Source organism: Struthio camelus, chromosome 6, assembly GCF_040807025.1.
Source record: "Struthio camelus isolate bStrCam1 chromosome 6, bStrCam1.hap1, whole genome shotgun sequence".
In the NCBI taxonomy this organism is placed as follows: domain Eukaryota; kingdom Metazoa; phylum Chordata; class Aves; order Struthioniformes; family Struthionidae; genus Struthio; species Struthio camelus.
Window position 1 is genome coordinate 34,188,391 of NC_090947.1, and position 26,208 is coordinate 34,214,598.

The 26,208-nt window shown below is 40.1% G+C and overlaps 1 protein-coding gene across 12 annotated transcripts in view; it reads right to left on the reverse strand.

The window, feature by feature from the left end:
• Positions 1 to 26,208, reverse strand: part of MYLK (myosin light chain kinase) — a 226,987-nt gene that overhangs the window by 70,640 nt on the left and 130,139 nt on the right. For all 12 annotated transcript variants that reach the window (XM_068949081.1, XM_068949083.1, XM_068949087.1 and 9 more), the window contains 5 exons: positions 15,578 to 15,715; positions 14,734 to 14,931; positions 13,274 to 13,520; positions 6,511 to 6,591; positions 5,277 to 6,151 (listed from right to left, as the gene is read on the reverse strand). In XM_068949081.1, coding sequence (XP_068805182.1) covers positions 5,277 to 6,151; positions 6,511 to 6,591; positions 13,274 to 13,520; positions 14,734 to 14,931; positions 15,578 to 15,715 — 1,539 coding nt within the window. The remainder of the gene's footprint in view (positions 1 to 5,276; positions 6,152 to 6,510; positions 6,592 to 13,273; positions 13,521 to 14,733; positions 14,932 to 15,577; positions 15,716 to 26,208) is intronic.

A 26,208-nucleotide genomic window follows, 5' to 3' on the forward strand; every position in this document is an offset into this window, starting at 1 on the left:
TTCAGATCTACACTACATGCCTTCCTTGAAGATAAGCTTCAGACACAAAAGACAGAACAGAGAGAATTTTTATGGTATTTGACACACACGGAGTTGTGTCAGAGTTGATGTTAAAATGATCGTCTTGGCCTTAAACTTTATGGAAAAGCTTTTTTTTAAGCTTTTCTTACACTGCAGAGTCCAGCTGAACTCAGCTGTACATATAGATCTGTTCATTACACACTAAACTCTTGCTCAAAGTTAATTAAAAAAAATCAGAAAAGTCATGGCAGATCCTAGTCAAACTGACAGAGACATGCACAACTGATAGCAAGACTTGCGAGTTATGTCAAGTCACAAGAAAGTTGTTAAGGCATTACTGCTAAGAAGATTACCAATTATTGATGCTGCCAAGACACTTAGGAAGAAAAAAAGAACACATAGCAACACAAACTCTGGGCATTTTTCAAGCTACACCAAGCTGCTACCTGAGCCCAAATTATAGAGTATCTCCTCAATGTATACAGTCTTGCAGTACTAAAGCTAGCCAAAAAAAGCAGAGCAAGCTGACTTAGAAAACAGTAAGTTTGCCAACTTGCACATATATTCATTGTGCATCTCAATTCCTTTGCACTCCTCAGTCCACTGACCACATCAGCATCCAGGTCCCTGTTACTGCCTTCTTCTAGAATAGCTTTTGTACCATGCAAATATTTCCAGTCCTGTACCAGCATCCAAGAGTGTGTCACATAGCAGGACACTAGCACAGGGCACTACTGTGCCAAGTACTGTAAAACATAAAACAAAATGGTTCCCGCTGCAAAGAGCTCACAGCGTGAGGAAGCTCGTTCTGCACTGCCCTTATATGTCTAACTCCACTCTAGCACCTTCTTAAAATCTTGTTTCAAACAAACAAAAACAAACTCCTTAATTCAAACAAAGCAGCACTCTTTCATACTAAAATCAACCACCTTTTAATCATAACTCATCTAACCTGCCCAGACATCCGTAACACTCTAATTTATGAGCACCCTCTCTTGTTTGTCACAGTTACCCCTTATTTTGAGATTTTACAGGCAAAAACCCCAGAAGTGCTTATCCTAAAAGTGAAGACAGCTGCACTCTGACAAGAGTTTAAAAGAAGAAAAATATAAAATCAAACCATTAATAAACTCCTACTAGGTCAAAAACATATTAGTAAAAGAAAAATGGTGTAATAGCTCACTTTGCCATAAAAATGATACCTTAAGCAACAAATCAGTCCTGCAAATGAAAATACAGAGTATTATTTGGCGAATTATTCTATTAAAAGAAATGAGGAAACAAATACTGATGTTCGTGATTTGGAAAAGCAATAAAACACTTTTAATAGTTGAAGCGTAAAATGGAAGGAATGAGACTCTTCTTAGGTATGCGATCATGACATTCAGTATAATGCTGCCCAGATTCTGACTTCTAATTGCTAATGTAAACTTTACCATGAAATAATAAAGTACATTGCAAGCCTTAGATTAAGTACAAGAATACAGCAAATACACTGAATAACAGGCCTGAAGGTGAAAGTCTGGTTTTGGAACAGAATATAATTTTTCACTGGTGAAAGACCTTAAGAATCGGTGATTATTCTGAGCCTGTTTGAATTTGGGCATCTCTGACTGTGAAGAAGTTGGGCTAACATCCACCCTTCTCTTGCGAGCTAATTGCCAAACTGCCTCAGACAGAGAACATAGGGTTAAGCCTCTTCAAACACAGAGGAGGCATTTGAATAGAAGCGCTTATAACAGGTAAAGGGCCTTCTATCAGCTAGGGACAAATATGACAAGGAAAGTTATTTTCAGTGAGTTACTGCATAGAAGGCTCACTTATCCAGTGGACTTCCTAAACACCAAAACATTTTGTGCAATGCATATGCTTTTAAGTCTGTCCTTCCTAGCCAAATGTACCACTTGAGCCATGTTCAAGAAACCAGAGAGATTTTGTGGATTTATTTTAGTGATATATTTGGCGCCAGGAGGTCACCAAGCTGCTGCCTCTTTTTGCTTTCCAGCAATGACAGAGAATGTTAATTTGATTTCCAAAGGACAAATACATGTTATTCTGCAGGTTCGTGTGCCGCTTATGTTGGACAGTTTGTGGGCCACTAGCCTGTACTAATTAAAATGGGCTTGCATTATGAAAAGAAGAAAAACATCTCTTGCTCTAGATGGAGGATTTTCCAGTATCCAGTTCGCTAAGAAGGAATAAGCCACTCTTCCTCTGTGAGACACCTAAGGAAAATATATGTATGGTATTCTCCATACATGAGAGACAGTGCTCACCATCAAACATCAAGGCAGCACTTAACAATTGGTGAAACAGTTAATAACAGACCCAGTCCCACTTCCATAATGGATTTTGCTGCTGAACACAAGAGGAGTAAGATCACTTTGAAGAAGTAAAAACTGGCTTTGCAAAGTCTAAGCCCATTAACGTGAGCTAGGCCCTTTTGCTCTGAATTTCTCTCCTTCCCCACAGACTCGACCTTCTTTCAGCTGAGGATGACCATAGGAGATTATCTCCAGAGCCCATTAAAAGCTGCTCCAAGGTTGGCCAAAGGCACTGCTGCTAAAGGACATGATTCCTGTGGCCTGACCAAGCTGCCTGTTCAGCATTCTGGGTAAAAGATGGAAACTTAGTTTTTGGCATTGGGATGCCAAGTACTGCATCCAGTTCTACTGTTGTTCTCTATGTTTAAACTCCTCCAAACACCGTGTCTGTGATACAAACCCACAGGCCTCCACTACTGAGCAGTCTTTCCTGACAGTTAAGCCTAAACCTGCTATTCCTGAGTTCTAGTCTGCAGTTCCCAGTAAATGTCTCTTTTGTTGTGCTGACTGTTCCTTCTTCTCCTTCGATACTGATATCCTTCAAATATTCACATTCCCAATTAGGGAAAAAGAAAAAATCAGTTTCTAAGAAAACTGGAACTTGCTTTGAGTAAGAATCATGGCTAATTACTTAACAGCTGGTATAAAAGCATCTCACAGCACAAGAGCAGCGACACTTTGTTCTCCAAGTGCCAAAGTAAGCAGGCACTGACTAGAAACAGCCTAAATTGACCATCACGTAAGGTGTCCCCTCAATGTACCGGAAAGCGAGTAACGGGGGGAAAAATAGTTGTAACTTTTGTTCCATTTCTTGGCATTAAAGGCGAAAACCATACCATTTATTTCCTTGTGTCATACTTCTTCCTAATAGCCTCTGCAAGTACACACGACAGCATAACCTTTAAGTAATACAATTACCTAACCAGGATAACAGTATAGTAACACACGCACCACTCAAACAAAAGGACAGGTTCTTCACTCCCTACAGGATGGCTGCCCTGAAACAGCGGATTCCTTATCCTGTGGCGACCTTCGTTCCTTATCCCAACAGAAAGCACTGCTGAACTGTGACACCCTAACAAAGTGCCAGCTCCGGCGTGTTAAGAGCCAAGAGCATCACCTGGCCCAGACAAATTGGACAGGACGTGTCACATGCTCTGCTCAGGTAGGTGCCGGAGCATTTAAGCACATCAGGACCACTTCTCAGTAAACCCAACTACACTGGCTTTTCAGCTTCACACTACTATTTTTTTTAAAGTGAGTATGAGTTGGGGGATTGCAACAGTCAGTCAGTTACTCATCTTCTTTCGGTCAAGCAAACAGCTTTCTGCAGCACTGCTGTACTGACGCTGTGGCACTCTGAGGGGCTCCACCATAGCTCAGAAGAACCTGATTCACTCTGTCTGATACACAGATGCACTCTCTCTGGTCTACACTGAGAGGAGAGGTGAAAGTTTCAGATGTGTAATTTCTTTTTACCCTGAGCAATTCCAAGAAAACCCCTGCAGTCTTGCTATTTGGGCTTCTTCCAGAATAAGGCTAATTAGATCGTGGTCCCACCTTTTTGATTATCCCAGTCCTTTTCACAGGGATGGCATTTTCTCCATTCTACCTTTTCTTACGTACTGAGAGTTACCCCTACTCTACGCAGTCCGCTTTGGTAAAAATCAGCCTGTCTTCATGAGTAAAATTCTTCTGCTACTTCAGACACAGTGTGCCTGCTACCATTTCACTCTCCCCACCTACTCACTTTGTTATGCCCATAACACAGTACCCAGGTACTGTTTTGTTCTATCAGAAGACAACGTTGTTTCTGATTGCACCAACTTAAAATAAAGGAATCCTCCTGTTTCAGTGCTTGGATCATTGTGGAAAGGTTCACTGGTGGTGGTGAACTACTGTGCATATTCTTTTGGTTCTCATTTGCTAACCCTGAAAAAACCTGTGGATTAAATGAAGAATGAATCATATTTAAGAGTACAGTTCCCTGTATCAAGCTACGCTTCTTATAACCACTGTGAAATTTTTTAGCATCAGCTACGTAGGACACTGTTATTCTCCACACAGTTCCCTGGGTGTTTTACGAAATCAATATAAAATAAGGATTTTTTCCCCTATATTATTAGTTATCCTCTCTACTTTTGTCCCAAGGAAAGTACATTTTGCCTAGATATAATATTAACGTTCATGCTGTACAAAACCAGTCTAGTGGGTTTTGTTTACCCAGAACGTGGAACACACAGAAATTATTCATTTTGACAACACTAATGTTCTCTTTGAGGACTTTTACTAAACCAGATGTTTAGGTGCGTGTGTTATTATTTGAAATTGGTTAAAAATCAACAAGCCAACGATTTCAAATGCTTTACTGTCTCTAAAGACTACAGGAGCACCTGTGGCAAGTCACTGAATGTATTGGAAATCAATTCTCAACTCTGATCTTAAATGTATAACTCAAAATTGTAGTCATTTCTTTCAAAAGCACAATTCCTCTTTGCTTCCATGTTTCTTAATGCAATAGAAAAGCCTGAAATAGTAAGCATACAAAAGAATTAAATCAGAATGTATAAGCCAGCAATAATGTCATTCTGTATTTCAATGTTCTAAATCCTTAAAGTTCAGCTTAAATAAACGTCACGTACCAGCTCCTTAAACACCATTAGCAGTGTAAACAGCATTTAAGAATGCAAGACGTTCAACTTTATAAAAAATTATATCTGCAGGCTGTTAAAGGAGTATCTGCAAGAAACGTCAGACAATGCTGTTCCTTGTGTACTTCACTGAAGTAACAAGACAGATGCATCTGGAAGCAGTTACTGGCACAAGACTTAAAGATAAGCATTGCATTACCTATAATGAACTAAATTTTATTAATCAAGAGTTGGATATAATAGTGTACCATCCAGATAGCTTCTAATTCAATTAATTTACCTTCTTGAGAGATGACAGCAGACTTTGATGACTTGATGAGTTTGCCATCTAGAGTCCAGGTGACAGCTGCAGGGGGATCAGAGGAAATCCGACATTGTAAAACTAATTTTTCACCATCTATTACTTGAGCATCCTGAAGCTTCTCTGTAAAGGACGGTGCTGCTCCTTTGCTTGCGGTTCCCTTGCTTTCAGGTTTTTTTCCAATTATACCGCCGTCCACCACTGAGCACCCATGTTCACAGTTCCGGTCATTCTTCTCTTCTTTCTTCACTACTGGTTTAGCAACAGGCGCTTCAGAATTGGGGGTGGCTTTCTGGGGTTCAGAATTGGTGCGGGCATTCGGTGCTGGGGTGCTAGCACTGCCATTCTCTGCAGGTGGCTTCTTCTTTGAGCCCAGCACAGATCTGAAATCTGGAGTGGCTGGCTTAGGAGGTGGCACCTTCTCTGGCAAAGGGGTTTTTGGGGTGCCTTTCTTGGCCAGCACAGAACGGAAGTCCACCTGCTGAGGAGCATGAACTTTCCTTTCCTCCTCTGACAAGGTCTTGGGTTTGACCTGCCGTTGCAGGTTTGCACGGAAGTCCATTTGCTCGGCTGGGATTTCTTTCAGTTCCTCCTCAGAAAAACTTTTGGTGCTGACTTTCTTGCCTAAAATGTCACGGAAATCAAGCTGCTCAGCTTCCTGCTGCCTCAGGCTCTCCTCCGTGTGCTCCCGAGTTTCCACTCGCCTCTTCAGCACCCCTCGGACGTCTTCCTGCTCTTCCTCAGTTGGTCCGGTTTCACTGCTGCTCTTTTTGAAGCCACTTGTTCTACCAAATGTTAGTGTACCATGATCTCCACCATCTCTTCGCTCTCCAGAGCTGCCTGACTCCCTCCCACTAGGATCAGAAAAAGAAAAGAAAGAGTCAGCCAGGAAAGGGGCTGGTTTAAAAATGTCAGGGAACAATCTCAGAGCAGGAACAAAATGTGTTTATAGAAGGGGAGGTTGATTAGAGGAGCACACTCCATTAGTTTATTGCATCAATGATGACTTCAGGAGCCATATAAGGGCACAAACAAAAAAGATCTCCACTACTCTGGTTTGGTACAGTGTGCTTAGCCTGTATGATGAAAACAATTTGTTGGGTCACATTTGGGGATTAGGTTGAACAGCAGCCAGACTGAGTCTGTAAGGGCAGGGAATTAACGGAGCAAAAAATAGAACCCACCCATGCAAGTCCCTGGGAAAAATACTCACTCTCTGAGCATTTCTGCTCTGGAAGCTGAACTCTCTCGCAGCATCAGAGACACCTGGCAGCTGCATTCTCCAACTTGGTTCCTGAAATGTTTAAATGAAATCAGAAAAGCAGACGTTTCCCCCTCCAAAATTCTAACGTGCCTGAGCTGAAGTGACTGTAGTGTGTGTTGCACTAAGGCAGCTCAAACCTACTGTGATATTCCCCTTTCCTAAGGCCAGCACTGTGGTGGCTGGCTGAGCGGGTTTGGTCCCCTTATATTTGGAGTCAAGCTATATCACATAGCTTTCCCTGATCTATTGCTGTCTACACTGGGAACAGCATATTCCCTGAACAAAACTCAAAGCAATTTACAGAATGAAACAGCTGCAAACAAACAAGCTAAGGGAAAACAAATACAAAAGCGGGAAAATCCAGGCAGAGGAAAGGGCTATTTTGCAAAGTTGAAAATCTTCCCAACTCTGCCTACTGTTTATTTATTCAAGTCTCAAGCTCTTAAGTTTCCTAATGTTAAGATATTAAAAGCAGGGTCTCATTTCCTTCCCTCCCCCACGACCCAACCAATCAGCAGAACCCATCTACATGAATTGCTCCAGCCTGTACATGTTTATATTAAAAAACATAAAAGTGTCACCATATATGGTACTGAGTACTTATTCTTCCTTTTGCAGAGGAATACCATGGATGCCTTCTGCAAAGGGCTCCCATTAAAGAAGTTATTAGCTGCTCCCCCTGCCCCCACTGCACACTCCCTCCAGCAGATATATATCATCTTTCCAGCCCCAAACAGCTCTTCTCCACTGAACGCAGGAGATGCCAAAAGCAAAATGTAACTCCTCCAGACAGTAGTTTTGTAAATGTTGCCACAGCTCCCCTGAAGTCCTATTAAAAAACTAGACTGATCCCTTTGAACTGATTAAGGACTGCAGAGAACGTACCTTATTTGTCCCTAAGGCCATTAAGAATGAGAAGCCATAGGAACACATTCAACATTTCAAATCCAACAAGTCAGTCTACGTACCCAAGAAACTGTTATGGATAACAATCCATAAGGACAGCAGTTAAAGCCACAACCCTTGCTTCCCTCAATATAAAAGACTGGAGAATATCTGAGTGCCAAACGAAAACTGTCCAAAGGGCATGGGAAGTCCTAAGTCAGCACAGACAGTATTTGAATCAGTCCTACGCAACACGAGCTTAACCCTGGAGACCTGGCATTCTTACTTCCCGTTATGTGCAACCTTCATTTGGAAGCAAGATAAACAGAAAGCAGGAAAAAAATGCATGTGTCCCCGCCTCCCAACATATCCATTGGTACCAAAAGATCAGTGGAAGCACTCTGAAACTTCTCAAGAACTTCCTCACTCACCAGAGCTACAGGGCTGCTATCAGGCTCTTGGTTTAGCCTAAAGTCCTTCCTTGCAGAATCTCCCAGAGCTCAGTTAATCTCCCTTTAGGATGTAAAACCAACTCAAAGCTGAGAGAGTAGGAAAAGCCTCGCAAGCTGAAGAATTGACAGTTCACAGCATACATCAAATGGAGAGGCACCACTGCTCAGCTTATGTCACGACTATATGACTAAAGTTTCTGCCCACAAGAATTGTGTCACCAGAGGAAGAGGCTAAAGCACCAGAGACAGCACTTTCCCAGGAGAGGGATCTAGAGATGCTGAGTGTCACCTTGAGCATTGTGACAAATAACGGCATTTCTCTAGGATTCATTTTTGCAATGTATCTTTCCCTCAACAAATTCTTCATGTACGCAAGGAAGCAAATAAGGAAGGCAAAATAGACCTCTCTGAACTAAGCTATTTTTCACACGGTTTGGAAAATAAAGGAGGGAGGAAGAAAGCAGGAGAGTAATTTTTTCTTTCTATTCTTCTAATTTTTTTTTCTATTTTTTTCTTTCTACTTTATTTTTCTTTTTTTCCCAAAATTTGTTGGGAAGCAACAAATTATGACATGTAGGCCATACAAGTGCCTAGATGGACCAATGGTTAAAAAGGTTTTTGTTCTTGATTATGATTTCTGATTCAAGTGAATGAACGAAAAGCTGACCACTGGAAAAAATATTCTAGTCTGTGTTTGATTCATCGCATCCCTGTCCAAAAGGCTTAACCTTCCAGGTCAAATCCTGGTCCCAATGAAACCAAAGTGAGTCTCGTCCCCGATTCCAGGAGCAGGGAGAACAGAATTTTATCTTCTGAATGCAGTTGCAGCATCTAAAAAAATGAAGCTAAGATCATTGACCTACCTTTGCAAAGTACTTGGAGCTCACAGGACGGAAAAAGAGAAACAAGCCAAGAATAATTAAGGAGGACTGGATGGTTTAGATGCTAAATTCAACCCAGAATAATTCTGGAAACTCTGTAAACATTTTTACATTTACGCAATTTCAGAAGTTGGTCAAGGCAAGGTTTATAAGGACAGTTGGAAAAAATAAAGCTTTGCAGTATATAAGCCCTACTTCAAGTCTTTCAGGTCTCTACTGTTTTGAATCTTGGCAATAACAACATTACTTCCACAACATTACATTCTCCGTGTTGGGATCTTACCAACAAAACCCCAGACAAAGTTAGATCCCACTGGCTCCTTTACTGCAGACTAATGCAGAACATGGATAAAAGCTATGCTTCATAGCTATGCGGCAAAGTAGTGCTTGGAAGTGTTTGATTTTGAAGGGTCGTTCTGCATAATGCCCATGCTCAGGATTTATCTTTAATACGTCAAGGAATTAAAAAACAAAACAAAACAAACAAAACTCCAGCTGCAAAGCCTGAAGCAATTTTAAAAATAGCTCCCTGTTCTATTGTGGGATCAGTTTTCCCTGGAATGGCTTTTATGTTCAAAATATCTTGAAATACTAGTTTTTTGGCAGGATCTACTCAAATATTTTCACTGAACCTTAGATGAGACTTATATTGTCTGCATGCCCCCAGGAAGCACTCTCTGGGGGAAGAGGGGGAAAAAAAAAAAAAAGCACTGTTAATTATAGTGTAAGGACACACCAAAAATTCCTACTGGCCTACCAAGTGTGAAACAAGTGTAGCAGAGTAAATTGGATTTTCTAAGAACTAACTGAAAAGGGTAAATAAGTTGATCCCTAGCTGGTGCTTCAGTGCAGGTCACTGCAAAGTCTCAGAGTGAGGTTTTGCAACTCTTTTCTTAGTTAAATGGGGATAAAGTCTAGACTCTATGAAGCTTCAGCCCCAAAGAAAGTGACTAATCTACTGGACACCTTTAGTGACATAAAGCAGAGCAGCTCTACTGGCTTTAAAGAGGATGCACTGATTTACCTCAACTGATGGTTCGGTGAAAAGGTTTTAATGCCTGAAAGACTAATTATTTTACTTGCATTTTACAGCATTGAGTGAGAGAAGGGAATAGGAAGGGGGTCATGATTTTCCTCCCTAAAAATGGGCAACGCATTGATAGCGGAGAACAAGGTTTGCAAAGTTTATTTTACACAGAGATAGAACTATATTTGCTGTTGGGTGGAATGGAATATGATTTTATAACTGTTTTTTATATAACCTGAATTGCAGACTATTTGAGGTACTCCTGATTTATGAGATGAATGTTTACCTCCGATTTCAATCATATTATCAAAATCTCTAAAAAGATTAATCAACAGTAACCAAAGTTTTATGGAAGATGGAGTGGGGGAAGCAGTAAGGCTCAGCTTCTGCAAAGACAGAAGATAATAAAGCAGATGATTTGTTTAAGGAGCTGCAGGAGGAATTCTGAGGTCTCTGATGTTGACTGAGCTATTATAAAGGCTTTGCTCACGAAACTCAGTCTCAGTTCAGTACTCCCCATTTCTCTGCTTATCCCTGCATTTAAGAGCGTGAACACTGACTGAAAGAACACGGGATAGGATAGGGATACCTATGGGATACCATGGGATAGGAAAAGGATACCAGTGCTGGTATCACTAGAAGAACGGAATAGATGGGAGGAGAAAAAGATGCCTGTGGTTTTCCAAGTCAAAAAGGAGGTGTTATTTTCCATCTCAATGATGACAGTTTCACAGAGACTCTGACTGATTTCTTGTTCCTTAACAACATGGGCTGGCAATTTTGCCAGCTGTTCAAAAGCTATTTAGATAAGATTATTTGTTGCTGGAAATTATTTTAGTTCTACTGCAAACATGAAGTTCTACAGCTGACATTTTTGCTCCTTGAGTATTCCTGAGGCAGCTGCTTCTCCATCATTCACAGTACATGAGTTCACGGTACATAAGTGACTGCCTAAAAGCACATAGCTTTCTGTTCCCTGAATGGTATTTTACGAATGAGAGCAGGGCAACAAGAGGGATCAGCATTCCCCTGGCTATACCTGCAACGTAGCGTTACTCATTATGGATCAGAAAAAGCCAACATGAACACACTGATTTTTGTCGGGTCCCCAGCTATTTCTCCAGCAAACGGACCAGGGAATAACTAAATTAGTAAGCAATATGGTGTGTTTTCTTCTAGGTAAGACCTTACTCCTGTCAAATCCCCCCAAATTCTCCTTCTCTGCTAATTTTATGATGCAATTCCTTTTCTAACTGTACTGTCTATTATATGTTCCAGACTCATGATGTTATCAGGCTTCCCCTTCAACAAAAGTCTTCTGTGACAAATTTGGCCTAGGTGACCAGCAGCCACACCAGATCATTAAGACTGACCTTGCTCAAGTCAGCCACAGAAAAGCACGCTTGGCTCCCATTTGTTCTTCCCCTTCTCTTCCCTCCTTCCTCCCCTCCCTGATGTTTTGCTGGAATGTCTCCCAGTCCTTCAGTGCTGTTCAAAGTGAAATCTCTCTCTGCTCTCTTAGCATATCGTAAGACAAAACGCCCAAATCCTGGGCACGCAAACAGAACTGCAGAAAGGCACCAGAAGAATGTAGCAATTCCTCCGATTTGGCCTGCTATCTCCTGAAGAAGTTACTGACCTTCAGAAAATTGAACACACAATCTATGTTAGAAACACCACCATCTCCAGAAAGAGTTTTCTGCATATGCAAGGGTGTATGTAGACATGACTTTTGCAAATCAGCATTGTGAACGCCCTAGATGACTTTGTCATCACCCTAAAAAATTTGTCAGGTGATTGTGAACAAACTAATTCTTCTGAAATCAGTCAGTTCATAATTTATTGCAAAGGTACGAAGGGTCTCAATCTGCAAAATAGCTTATATTGCAAAAAGGTCATGGCATATATAGGTCTATTTACAAAAACGTTAGTAACAAGATTTGAATATAATAGTAGAAAAGTTTCTTTGTGGCAAACCTCAACATAAAACAGCTACAGTTTCCTACGGTACACTGCTCTGGTGTAGAGCATATACCCTGTCTGACTTGCATACAAAAACAACGTATACTGAAGCTAGTTTGTGGCTGCCTGTGGTAGTCCATGGAAACATACCTTAGGACTAGACATCGACACAGTGACAGGTCCATCACTGGGGCAATAATTTTTTTCCATTTCTGACACTGGTTGGAAAATCAACCAGAAATATATTAAAAAAAAAAAAAATCAAACTCACTGCTTTACAGGCTAAGTGGGTAAAAATTATTAAGAAATGCCCTCCTCCTTTGGGTTAAGAAGATAGGAGCAATTTATTTGCAAGCAAGCAAATGACAATTCAGTTTTGAATTTGTACTAGACTGAAATATATGGAATAAAAAAAAGCACAAAAAATCAAAATAAAACATACCATCATACAACCAGCAGGTGCAAATGGTACAGAACTGCTATGCTAATGGTTTGTATAATATTGGGCAGTATTTGTCTAATCTGTCTCCTGGTCTAGTCTGTCTGGACTAAAAAGGTAGTGTGTGGAGCAAAGTAGATAATTTTCTTCCAGTGTCACAGATTCAAATATCCATTATAGTTAAATAAATTTTAATAAAGTCACAAATATTAGCCAAATAAGGCAATACATCTATGCACAGTAAATAGCGTAGTATGATAACATGAGTTTAAAGTTGCACATTAGGTTTTCTAAAACCATACAGGGAATATGTAATGAGGCCCAATCTTCTCCACTGGAGGTTAAAATGCTACAGCACTTTCTACAAAAGAAAGAAGCAGCAAATCTGATGTTTAGTTTAAAGGACAGTTATTTTACCAACAGGAAAAAAAAAAAGCTAAATTCAAAACAACTCTTCAAATATTGTAGGACAGACAATAAGGTCAAAGCATCAAGGTGCCTCTGTTCAAAGGTATGTTAGAAAAAGGGGGCTCCAACTTCCATATAAAATTCAGACATTTCAAACATGGTCAAGGAACACTCTATTCTCTTACAGGTATGGAGCATAAACATGTGGAATTGACCTTCCTGGTCAGTTTATTCCTATGGCAAGGGGGCATCATTAAAAATATCCAATGAGATGCCAAACCTGACAGATAAAAGCTTCAAAATAGAGATATCGATTGTGGCTTCCCTTGCTAGAAACACACGTTGCTGCTCATATAGCTGCTACAAAGCTTTGCTTTTTAGGATCCAAAAAGGAGACTATATGCCACTTTGCCCTTCTTCCTGACTTTTTTTGTGTTTCTCCTTTACTCTTTTATTAAAGGTGTGCTCCTTTCATCCCTCAGAAATATTTAGTTCCTTTAGTACTCTACATTTCTGTACAAATAGGAGGGACCTCTTGTCTTGTTCAGGGAGGAACAGGAGAAAGGAGGAATGTTTGTTTCCACCTAGGCAGCTAAAAAGTCGAAGGTAAATATAACTATGTCTTCCATAGGAACAAACTTTTTTATGGCAAACCTACCTGAGCTGAATTTCATATTGCCCTGCATGACGAGACTGTATATTCCTCAATACCAGCGTGAAGATGTCTTCATTTTGCAGGATCTCATACCCTGCTCCTGGTATTATTTCTTGGCCATCTTTAAACCAGTGAACGGTAGGGAAAGGATCTCCAGCAATGGCACAGGATATAAGTACATTTTGCCCAGGAGCTGCGGTCACTGATCTTGGTTTGCTAATGAACCAAGGCTGAATACCATCCTGAGGTTCTGTAGTTTACAAACACAGTTTACAAGTCAAGAGAAAATACCACGCTTAACAGGAACTAACTTTAGACAAAGCAATCACAGAGAAGCAAAGTTATTTTGAACACTTCGGATATAAGTTTTTGAACTGATAGTAAGTCAGGCTTTAATTTTGGAAGTAACTCTCATTGGTGCTAATATTAATCACTTACTGGGCACTTTACTGGCTCAATACAGGCTTATATTAAGACCAAAAAAAAAAAAAAAAAAGAGTCTTTAAAGCTGACCTAAAAGGGATCCTGAAGATTTGTCTTTGGAGAACGTGGGCCGGAATAGCTTTAAGGGCAAGTGACAGCACTACGACTGCAGTGCAATTCAGAGCTCATGAAATAAATCATCATTGGCAATAGCAATAAAATTGAATTTAGTATAAAACACTGACCCAGAGGCTAGCCCTCAGGGAATGTTAGAGAATAGAGAACAGGCTGAATTTAGAGCAGACAGTGATGACAGACTATAGACCCACCCCATGAAGCACAGCTCTCTGAAATCCTGGGTGTAAGGCCATTTATATGAAAAATAATAAATGTCTCCCATCAGTCTCCAATAATTCTAAGCTAACGACGATGGGAAAACGTTGGCTTACAGCAAGATTAGGCAGAGGAGTCTAGCGTCATGAAGCTAGTAAATGCCCAAACCACAGGAAGTTTCTAGGTACTTCTGTGCTTACTGTGGGATTTACATTATATGTGGATATTCAAAGCCAAAATTTGCAGACCTGGTCCTCAAACTGCAGAAATCATGCATTCGTCACCTGTTACCATTACAATGTTAATATTAAAGAAGGCAGGATTCCTGGCTCCTGGGCAGCTTTTCCAAATGCTCAATGCTTTAATTAGAAAGAAAAATATCATTAAATGGTTTACATTTAGTCCATGGCTAAGTAAGCCTTATAACTATAATCTGAAACTGCATTTAGCAGAAGTTTTGCACTGTCCCTAGGAATAGGACTCAGGAATGCATTTTTGAAATAGTAACATAATGTCCCAGAGTGAAAGGATTTTTTTTAAACTTGCTTCTGCTCAATATCCTCGTTAATTCAGATGCAGAGACTGAGAATTCCTACTATCCTTCACAGTAGACCTTACAAACACTCATCCGCTTTAAATAGACACTCCTCCAGCACATCAGAATGATTTCCCTTTTGCATTCCCTAAGGTGGAGAAGAACTTCACACCTTGTACAGTTAAAGTAGCCTGGGTTTGAGTTTCTCCTAAGTCATTCCAGGCTTCACAGGTATATTTGCCTGTGTCTTCAGGAAATACTTCCTGGATGTACAGACTGTACTCATTGCCTTTCTTCTCAAAGTGGAAATCTTCCGTCTCCTGGATTTCTTTCCCATTGTGCAGCCAGATAATTTCAGGAGGTGGGTTAGCTGAAAAATAGGAAACAAAAAATATCAGAGACAAACACCTCAGCGTGCGGCTGAGAAGATAAACAAGACTGATTGTTTTCTGCCACCTGACTCGCAATTCCATCTTCAAAATATCCCAGAATTTCACTACCTCTGTTGATACTTTGCAATGTAGAATAGTCCTAAGCCTGTCTTCTTAGAGTTAAAATACAAATGAATAAGGTAAGTGTTTATACAACAGGGAGGGGAAATGATTTGTAGGTACCACGAAGGTAGCTATCAAGGGTTTCTACTGCCTAAGTTCACACCAGGACAGATCTCTTCTACAACACTAATCTTGTCCCCAATTGACAGGAACTCAATCATGTTCAGTTCACAACACAGGCTGTTACCAGTCCTCTGAGACTTAGTTTCAGTTCAACAGGAGGACTTGATAATAGCAAGTGGATTATTATTCCACGAGACCCTTCTACAGGTCTGAACACATAAAACACTGGCCAATGTTCATTCACCCTGAAGACCAGTTTTTGCTTCTGAAAAATTGGTTCCTTGAAACATTATTTACAAATACAAAGACACTTGCTGGAGAAAAGGAGAATGGTAAAAAGTGCACAACTTAGCAGCAGCACCAAGATTTGTAAAATAATATTGTTTTATGGCTACACACCTGATACCTCCACAGTCATTATCACTTGGCTTCCATCCATTACTTTGAGGTCAGTCAGGCCTCTAAGGAAGATGGGTGCAAAAGTCTTGTTTAACTTAACAGCCTGTGCACTTTCCGCCTTCTTGCTGCTCTTCTTTTCTGTGAAGTCAAAAGGAAAACAAAAGGCATCTGTTATGGGATTTCACAATGAGCTTTTAACTGACCGTAGGTTCAAACCGATTATGAGTCTTTGGTCTTGTTTCAGCTCGCAGAGAACAACAGCACTGTAACCATCCCAATATAGTTGTTTACCCTTGCCAATAGTCCTAGAAGAAAGGCCAGAGAAAGGGGAATGAAACTGTCCTTGCTCTAGACCCTCCTAAGGCAATGTTAACATATATGGTGTAGTAGCACACAGAAATTTGCACTCAGTTTCCTCCAGCACACACACCCATGTGCAGAATAATACCATCCTTGTAACTCAGCGCCTTTTATCTGTGCTAAATTCACATAAAAAGCTTAAAATATATAACAGCCTTTTTTTCATGATTGATGAGTTAAAAATTTAAACTCACAGGAATATAGGATTTGGCATTCTGTATGAAACTATGAACTATTTAGTTTGCTAGACTGCCAGTATCAAATGGGTTTGAGTACAGTAGGTTAGCTCACCATACTCCTCTCCTATATTATACTTAGCCAACTGTATAATGATGGGAAAGATTGAAACCTGAGTATATATCACAGAACTTAAGCTGTGGATTTTTTTTTTTTTAATACAATCAAATGATGAGTGTTGGAGTTAATATTAATCACTCTTAAAAATATAATTTAGCTGTGATACATCATTTCCGCCATCTATAATGGTCTTTTCCGCCCCAGATTCACAGGCTATGACTACGTCCTGCACAGTATACCAGACTAGGAAGATACTGTCGCTCTAAAGACCTGAGCAAAGACGCTTCTGGAGCCGAAGTAGTGATCATTACCAAATGCAGGAGGTCATAAATATTTATCAGTCACTTGGATACACTTTTTGTTTTGTTTACCTTGAGTTCAGACCTCTTATATCTTGCCTCTATAATGCCAACTCTACCTTCTGTCCATACATGAAAATAATTTCATTTTGCTCATTCCCACCTTGAAAATTTTCAAAGGTGTATCAGATCACCCAAAACAGCATTACAGCAACAAAGTATTACAACAGCATTACAACAAAGTGCCAGACCGGAGCAAAGCAGCCATTCATAAAAGGACAGCAATTAGAAAAGCTGGAAGCACCTCACTGAGCAAGTCCGCTGAACCTCCTGGAGGCCAAACGTTAAGCTTGTCCCAGGGCTATCTGAGCTCTACACAAATTTGGAAGCTACTTGGAGAGGAAGCTTTTCCCTGTAGCAAAGCTTTTTCTAGCCAAAATCTTGTCCTGCTGGTTTATGTCGTAGGTCTTTCCTTGGCACTGAGCAGAGAGACGTTGATGCACGTGAGAATGGAAAAACAGGAATCGACTGAGATCCACTCAGTTCAGTGCAATGGACTTAGCACGCTGAAATTCCTGAATTACCATCAGGCCACATTGATCAGTCTTAAGGCTTCCTATAGCACCTACTTAGAAATGACTAATGAAGTACAGAAAATAGCTATGAATTTGGGTCAAACCCAACTGCTGCAGTAAACTGCTGTGGTTCACCATATTCCTCTGTTTTGTACTGTTTACTCAGGAAAATTGCTGGATACAACTGCTGGACTGGGCAATATCAGAACATATCCCTCTGTTACGTTTCTAAAGCCTTGCAGAAAACCCTTTTGTCCCTCAAACAGAAACAGATCTGGCAGGGGAAGCAAAAAATCAACAAAAGGGGAAAAGGAAGACAAAAAGAAGAAAGGAAGGAAAGGAGAAAACAAGAAAGTAATAAGACAGGAAAGAGGCATAGAAAAAAAAAAAGGACACTTTTAAGAAACAGTAACGTTTCCACAATCCCCTTCATTGAAATAATACATAACACTGGTAATAGAAGGAAGAAAGCAGACACAAAATAAAAGCAAAGCAGAGAAAAGAAAAAAAAATAGGTATAAAGCAGAGGTGTGGTGCTAGACTAACAGAGAAACAATCTAGGGGTATGATCAGAGAAGTTCAAGGCTGCAGAGGAGGACTGGTAACAGGAAGAAGAGCTGAAACCGCTCCCTTGAGGGGGTTAACAGTGACTAGGAGTCAAGTTTGCCGGTAGTGGCTCTAACAGCAATTCTCCCAGAACAGACTGAGCTGCCTCCAGCAGAGCCCTGGTACAACTGGCGCTGAGTACTAGCAGCACGCCCCATCCCTCCCAGCCCGCTCTTTGCTTTATTAGACTGACATTCCGGTTCCGTGTAGTCTAAATACACGGACTTTGTTATCAAGGAAGACAATACAGTATAATAGCCTCAGCTTATTAAAAAGAATAGGTGAAGGGCTACAGAACGAATAACAAAACCACCTTCCCAAAGAAACTTTTCAGCAATGCTGATTCCTCCAAAACATATGCCACAAAAATAAAAATTTAATGCACTGGAATGAAATCAGCTTCTTGTACAGAGCTGTAAAAATACTAAAAAGAAGACAGCAAGTAATTCACAGGGGCAGGCTCCTACTCCTAAAAGGGTAACCTGCAGGATTAGAGGATGAAGAGCACTGTGCCACTGCAACCGATCAACGCTCACTATTTGTAACTGAAGCTGCCTAATTGGTATTATGGGGGCCACAACTCGGCTAACCGTTTCACAAATCTTAAAAATAGTGTTTACACTGAATTTAAGCACTGTGAAGGTTTATGCTCATCTCCTGTTTAGTACTTACAGAGGAGACTATGATGGCTGCTAGACAGAAAGAGAGAAACATTATGGTATATGCATAGTTAAAACTTAAAGGACATAGCTTCAACAGTGCAAGAATACTTACTGGAGAGATGAATGAGTTATTTCATTAGGGGAAGCTGCAGAGGAACATTAAGATGGACTTTTAAGTTCGAAATATTGAAAACCTGAGGATCACTCCAGGAGCAGAAGCAAAGGCAACTTTGTATGTCCTAACATTTCTGAAGACATTCCTGTTTGCAAACCTATGCTATGCCACTACATGTACATTGTTTGATTTAGACCAGTCCATGAAATATTACTTAGTTTCTCACTAAGTATCATAAAGCATCAGTAAAAACGGCTCTCTTTTTTGTTGCTGATGTTCTTTGGAGCACGGAGGCAGTGAAGGTAGTTCTTTACCAACCAGATATGAAATCCGTTGCATGTCAGAGCTTGAAAATGCCCGAGCAGCTGCAAATTCTACCCATTTCAAGCCAGCATCACACAGGAAATTAGAAGCCTGACTGTGGCTAATGCAGCCAGTATTCCTTTTCAACTGTTTGATATCCAGGACCCAATAAATATACAGCTAAAAAGACTGACTCCATAGCAACTTCAGCTGACTTCCTTCAAAACACATGCATTCCCCTCTGCTTCTTAAGGAGGTGTTTTTTATACGGATATACTACTGACAACTTTATTTTCTAGCAATGTTTTACACAATACAACACAGTCAGTTTTTGATACGTTCTTTAGTTTTATTTGCTCTTAGTCTACAATCATTCCATTTTCTCAGCAGGGACTGACAAAATCATGCAGAATCCAAACTGAAAGGCCTGGATCTTAACTATTATCAAACTCTCTGAAGCTTGTAAATGCTTTTAGCTGTTTATTTTTCATGTAGCACCATAAAATAACTCAGTACTCCTCCGATGAAGGCTTTCACATTTCACAACTTTACCACTAGATAGCAGTCCTATACATTTACCCAACTCATTTTAAAACACGTAAGGGTTTCTTCAATTTTACCCATGACCTCGCACGCAAAAACTGCATTGAGTTTGTTTTTGGAGGACACTTGGGAAGAGAGGGGAAACTGCAAGATTTCCCCTCCAAGATTAAACAAATAACTCCTGTTCCCACTTATGGGGAAAGAATACTGTGTGATTCCACTTCCTTTTGAAAATACTTAGCTAATTATTTTGCCAGGAAAGTGAGATAAGAAAAACCATACACAAAAGCCAGGCATTTTTTGCCAAAAGGTAATTTCAGGAATTGTAACAACCACAGAAGCTCATATTCCCTGGCTACAACTAGTTGTCTGCTAACCTCATACACAAGGCATCAGGTACAAAATCTGCAACTTGCACCAGGAAAATGGAGGGCAGGAAGGCAAGAAAAACAGCACTCAAGAAGAAACAGGCAAGCAGCAGGCAACGAAAGGCCTGTATTAGGGCTTTCTTTTCCTCATTCTTCCCAAGCCCCTTTCACCATATGAACTGTGTGGGGGTTTAAATTTAACATGATCTTTGGTGACAGCTGGCTCCGAAGCCCAAAGCAGGGGGAAAGAAGAGAAAGAAGAAAGCCTAGGTCCAGCTCCAAACTCAGATACTGCTAGTCAGCATGTCTCTGGCAGAAACAACTTCTTTTACAGCACTGTGGGGTATTTCTGCTGCTAAAACCACAGAGCAATAAAAATACGGCACATTTGACATTAGAAAGAAAATCTGGAACCTAAAGAAAGTTTGTTCAGACATTAGCATAAAGGCCATGACTTTCTTATGCATCTACCCATCCTCATGCTTAATCAGCTGGATGTGAAATACAGTAGATCCAATCTCTTCCTATTATGTTAATGCACTCTAATCACCTACAGCCATTTCACATCTCTCTCGCTACTCTTACTTCCTATTACTTTGAATTAGGAGTAGGTTTACTTTTAAGAATGAAAAGAAGGAATATAGCAGATAACATATCAATACTGTCACAATGACTACAAAAATTCTAATCTAAACAGCCAGTTTTCCCCCTCCCCTTTCCTTCCCTAGTCAACTTTCACTGCTGCAGCGAGTTCACCCCAGGGGGATCACGGCACTTCAAGAGGAACATCAGAAAGCACTACCTAGGATAAGCTTGATAAAACACAAGTACATGTTATTAACTTCTTGACCATGCAACTAGTTTATTTTACTGTAGCTTATTAAAACAGCTATTATTCTTAACCACAGCTATTGATTTTGCACATATGGTCAAGTCACGCACGATAATACACAAGATGTGATTTTCTCAAAGGCTGCTGATAGAGCAACCGATTCCCAAATGCTCTAATAAAACTCCCAGTTCAAAAAGACTAACTGTCTTTGCTCAGAGCTGAGGTTTGGCTTAATATATAAGCCCAGCTTAGGGAGTTCTATGAAGAGCAATGGTCTTATCATTTCGACTGGCTTTCGATAAGGCCACCAAGGGTGGCCTACTGAACAACACTGCCCTCATAAAAATGTCCACCCTTTCAAAGGGTGACAGATTTAGAAGCCCACCACAATGATCCCACTTAAACGGTTCCTATGTTTTTTTGGTCTTTCCACAGGTTTTAATAGGCATAAATGTTGGGAAATAGCAAGTAATAGGATGCACAGCTCAATGGGAAACAAACACGACACTCCACATGTATCACTCCAAAGAGCTCAGTGCGAGACCAGAAATAGTAAGCAGAGCTACCTTATATACCCACATATGTTTTATACTAAGCAAGAATAATATAGGCTTTTCCCACAGTGTTTCCTTACCCCAAGGGTTCATTTTTTATTAGAAAGACAGTCTAATAAGCATCCAAGTCTATGTTTAAAAAAGTCATTTAGCGTATTAAATCCATTGAGATTAAGGAGAACTCGTTTCCTTCCAGTTGCTTACCAAAAGATGGATTCTCAGCATTTTTGGAAGGCAATAAGGAGGAAATATATTACCTCTGATGCACAACGATTTCTATTCATCTCTCTTTCTGCTTTCCTGTGTTTGTGTAATCAGTACTAAATTAATCTATCTACAGCTAGCATATCAAACATCTATTGATCTATTAACATCTATGAATAGAGATTTAAAGTGATAAATAACACTTTTCCACTCCAGGATCTCAGAAGCACCTTACATCAATTTAACTTCCACAAATCTACAGACTGGAAATTGTTACAAGACTATTATTATTGTTAGCTATGAGCCCAGGCCAAACACTTGAATTTTGGAGAATCCAGACTTGAATCAGAGCTTGGTGCTTGCATACGACAGTAAATATACTTGTATTGTAGAATGATAAGCAGAGGTGAGTTATTGTGTTGAAAATGTACGTGTATACCTGAAAAAAAGGAAAAACGCTGCCATACATAGTTAAATTAATTTACTACAAAATAATTGTACAATACACATACGTACCAGTTAAAATGAAAGCATACAACCATTTACTTTCTAAGGTAAAAGATATAGATAAATCTATACACACAGAAAGAAGGAAAAAGAATTAGTATCAATAGTTGCACTATGGCGTTTTCATTTCCAGATCCGCTATTAAAAGCGAAGTGAAGCAGAAAGTCCAGATCAGGACATAAACGTTAAAAATACAGTCCACAGACTGTACCTGGGTTCTACCTGGCCTCTAGCCAAAACAGTTAACATCTTATGGACATCGTCTATTCTAGTAAATTTTCTTGTTCATTTGCCTACTCAGATGTTCAGAAGACTTTTTAATGTGAGCTGCAGAGTGCTGACATCTCCTGTTGGAGTATCAGGATTTCAGCGTGCTCAGCAATGCACACGATCAGGCTTACGACTAGTTACAGTGAAGGACATACAAAGAATAAAGTCTTCGCTGCCTTATGTTCAGAACACTGCAAACACGCTGTTTAGTCTTATAAGTTTAGTCTTTTAAGAGATTTAATTATACTCGAGGAATCTGTTTGCCAGAATCATATGGTTAACTGCCAAATAATGCCTAGCCTGGGCCATGCGAAAGGACTGTCTCAGCAACATTTACCATTTATGGTGTTTAAGTATCATTTTGGCTCAGAGGCTAACATGTCAACTGAGCTGAAGAGAATGCTTAACTTAAAAAGCTCTCCACGTGAGCAGCTCAGAGAAAGAGGCAGCAGATTCCACTAAAATCTCTCAAAGTAAGACTCACGTTCACACATATACATACAGTCAGAGCTGTAAAGGAGCCCAGCCAGCTAAATTACAGACTTTTGAGTTCTACCTCCCCATATATTTTCAATGTAAATAACTCCCAGCTGTTACCAGATCTCATGTTAACAGTGCTGTTGACTCAAAGAATAACAGATTTTATTAGGCAGAAAATTGATATTAGGACTTTCATCTCATCTGTCTTTCTTCCCATAAAGAATTTTTTTGCCTCAGGCCTGAAGTGATGTGGGCAAAATAGTCTCTGCAAGTTTTCCAAAAATTCCAAACTTGATTTATACTGGCATAAACAAATATGAGACCTCCATCTACTTGAGACATTTAGAGAAATTTCTGTCTTGTTAAAGATATCAGGTTGGTATGCCATTTGGCAAACTTGGACCACAAGAACTACATATTTAATGACCTAGCAGTGTTCTTTAGGGGACGTCTACGTCCCATCTTTTTTTTTTTTTTTCTGCAGTTATAATCTGTTTCTGCAAATGGAAGGCTAGAGGTTTAAGTAGCCTTGGGAGATGCCTTCACTGAAGAGCCAGGTCAAGTGATAGGCTGGATGTTGTGTGTCCCCTTACTCAGAAAAGCCCTTAACCCAAGACTGACAATACCCTTAGCTTATACTAGCCAAGGTGGTTAAGGATATATTTAGGAGGCTGAGTTCCATTTCATCCAGTCTATCAATCTCTCTATTTTACTGCAGGACTGCAAGCTAGTTCCCCAGTCCTATCCTGCAGCTCCATGAATGCTCTGCCTTTCTTCTCTGAGTCTTTCCCTCTGCATGGGATGCTACCAGGTCATCAACATTTTCACCTCTGATTTGTCTTCCCAGCTTCTTCTGCAGCCCACAGCATTTGAAAGAGATGCCACCCCAGAAACCCTACTGTCCAAAGGCTGACCATACCAGTAAGACCCATAATTTGGGAGAAACACAGTCAAAAATCTTAATTTTAAGTTCAAAGGACAGAGACACAAAGTGTTCAGCTGAATTCACTGCAGATCACTTTGCAGTCAGCAGACTGAATTCTTCAGTGACAGTCTCACTGGAAATTTTGCTACCAAAGTGGTATTTGCTTTTGCCTTCAGAACTGTCTACCTTACTAATGACTAACACTGTTTGCAAGCTGTTTACATCAAGTGATTGCTCTTTTGTCACGGCCACAGACAGCAGCTCCATGGAAGGCCTGAGAGCACGTACATCTACCAAATGCATTTATAAGGCAGCTTAGCTGGCCCGCTCTAACAAGCTCCCCAATGTCGTATAGCCTGCCAGAAATTCATGCTGATATCTGGACTCTTACAGTGTTACTGTAAACGCAATTAAACCAATCTGACATAGAACTGCAGAAAAGGTGCTTCATATATGCTACAGCAACCTGCCTTAACTCTGCGGTTAAAACGTGCATACCGCTGAGGCAGAACTTCACCTTCACATGTACAGTCTCAATATCTGTGTGGATGCACAGGTGGGATTTAAATTAAATGCAATGCATCGTCATGTGCAGAGATATCAATTCCATTAGGAAAAAAAGAGGGCTCTGTGTGAGCAGAACTCCAATGGAACCACAACAGGAACAGGCAGTCACATAAAGTGCAAACGTTTCCAAGGATGCTGTTAACGTAGAGAGTTACAGCCTTTCTCTAGTAAACCCACACCAGGAACAGAATGGCTCTGTTAGCTACGGTAATGTTAAAATACCTCTGCTCACTCTGCTCAGTTAGTTATCAAGCAGATACTGTGCTAAGAACACTTTTAAGGGACACTTCATGTAACACTCGGCTTGACAGCAAAGATATATTTTAAGTTACAAGAATATATAAAAAAAAAAAAGAGAGAATCAGCAACATCATATTTCTGGGAGAGAACTGGTGTCAGAAAGAAATTCTAAAGTAGATAACTGACTAAAGCCTCGTTTGGCATTTATGTGCAGAAAAGATTAAGTAATTCTATTAGGCTTTGTCTGTGGTCAGCCGCCTCTTCCTCCTAAAAGTCATAATTAAAAAAAACCTCAGCAAAACAAAACTTCATCCTGAAAAAAAGAGAACAAATGTTATTCCATTATGATTGTGGAACTGCAGCCAGGACAAGGCCTGATTAACTTGAAGCTATACTGAAACACCTCCAATGTTACAGAACTATGCAAAATTCCTGCACTCTGTTCCTTTGCTCTACTGCTCATACTAAAATCTGTATTAAGGCACTTAACATTTCTGTACTGCACATTTTTTCCAACCTGTAAAATGCAAACCTCATTCTTCTAAAACTGAAGCATCAGTGTTTGACAAAACCAGAGCTTCAAGAAGGGCTGCTAAAGCAGATGTTAGAGTGGTATATCTATCTAGCTAGATATATTTTCTAAGCCAAATATACATACACAAATTCTGTTATGCATCTTCTCCTATGTGGATAATTTTGCCTTTGGGGCTAGAGGACAGTATAGACTTTCAGAACCACTAAGGACAAGGCAGGACCTGCTAACTTTCAGCATGGGGTCCTATGTTTGTGGGAAGGGTTTTTTTTGCTAAGCCTGAGCTTCGATCAGTAAGAAACGACATTCTGGGATAAAGACAAGGAGGGGGCACTTTTCAGTATTATTTGTCTACTACATTTCCCAATTTCTTGCCTTGACCGAAGATAGTCTTTTTTTTTTTTTTTTTTTGGGCCTCTCTAGTTTTCTCTCTGAAAACTGACAGTAAAATGAAAACAACAACCTATCAATGGACTTTCTGAGAAGCTGGTTTGTTGGGACAGTTCTTACAGAAAAGGATCTTTGTTTTCAATCTGGTTGGCCATACTAAACTAGGGACTCTATATTGCGCCCCAGTTAAATGCTTGAATAACATGTTGCTACAACACATTTTCTGTAATTTCAAGGCAAACATTAGACAATCTCACAGGTGCTCTTCCACCTGTGACTCTCATTCTGCCTAAATATGAGGTACTAGAGACGAAAAGCTTAGCTATTAAGGCGAGTCACTTCTAGTACTTAGTTAGCCATTTTAACTGTGATGTTATTGGGTATGTAATAGTGCTTAATGGTTACATAACCAGGTGGCAGAGCCTGCAGACAATTTCTCTTTGGTGTGTACTCCATCAGATGTAATCATGACTGACGGTAGACAAGTAACAAAAATGTGATGTGTTTGCTATTTGCCATTTGTTTAGTAACGTATGTGAAACAGGACTGTGCTTTGACAAATTCAAGTTAATCTAGTATTTGTGAAAAGGATGCTCAGCAAAGTTTGGCTGGAAGATGATTCATAGAAGCTTCATAGATTCATAGAATTCTCATGAGCTGGGTGAATTTATAACTGCACTAAAAGCGCAAGATAAAAGTCCAGATAAAGGAATGCAGTCAAGAATGATCCTTAGTGTCAGAAACCAAGTCCATTTTCTCCCAGAAAAACACGTTACATCCTACTCTCAGATGCCTGGGGACCAGTTTTCAGTGATTCAATCTGATGAGGCCTTCCTCCCATCCCACAGCTTGCCTACCTCAAATCTACTTGTGATTTCTGAAGAGTTTTATGAGTCAAGTTAATTCTATGAGATAGTCTGCTGGTTGACTTTTTGACTTCCCAGTAGCTAATCCACATCAGCTGCTCTTGGAAATGGTCTTTGAGGTATCATCACGTCCATA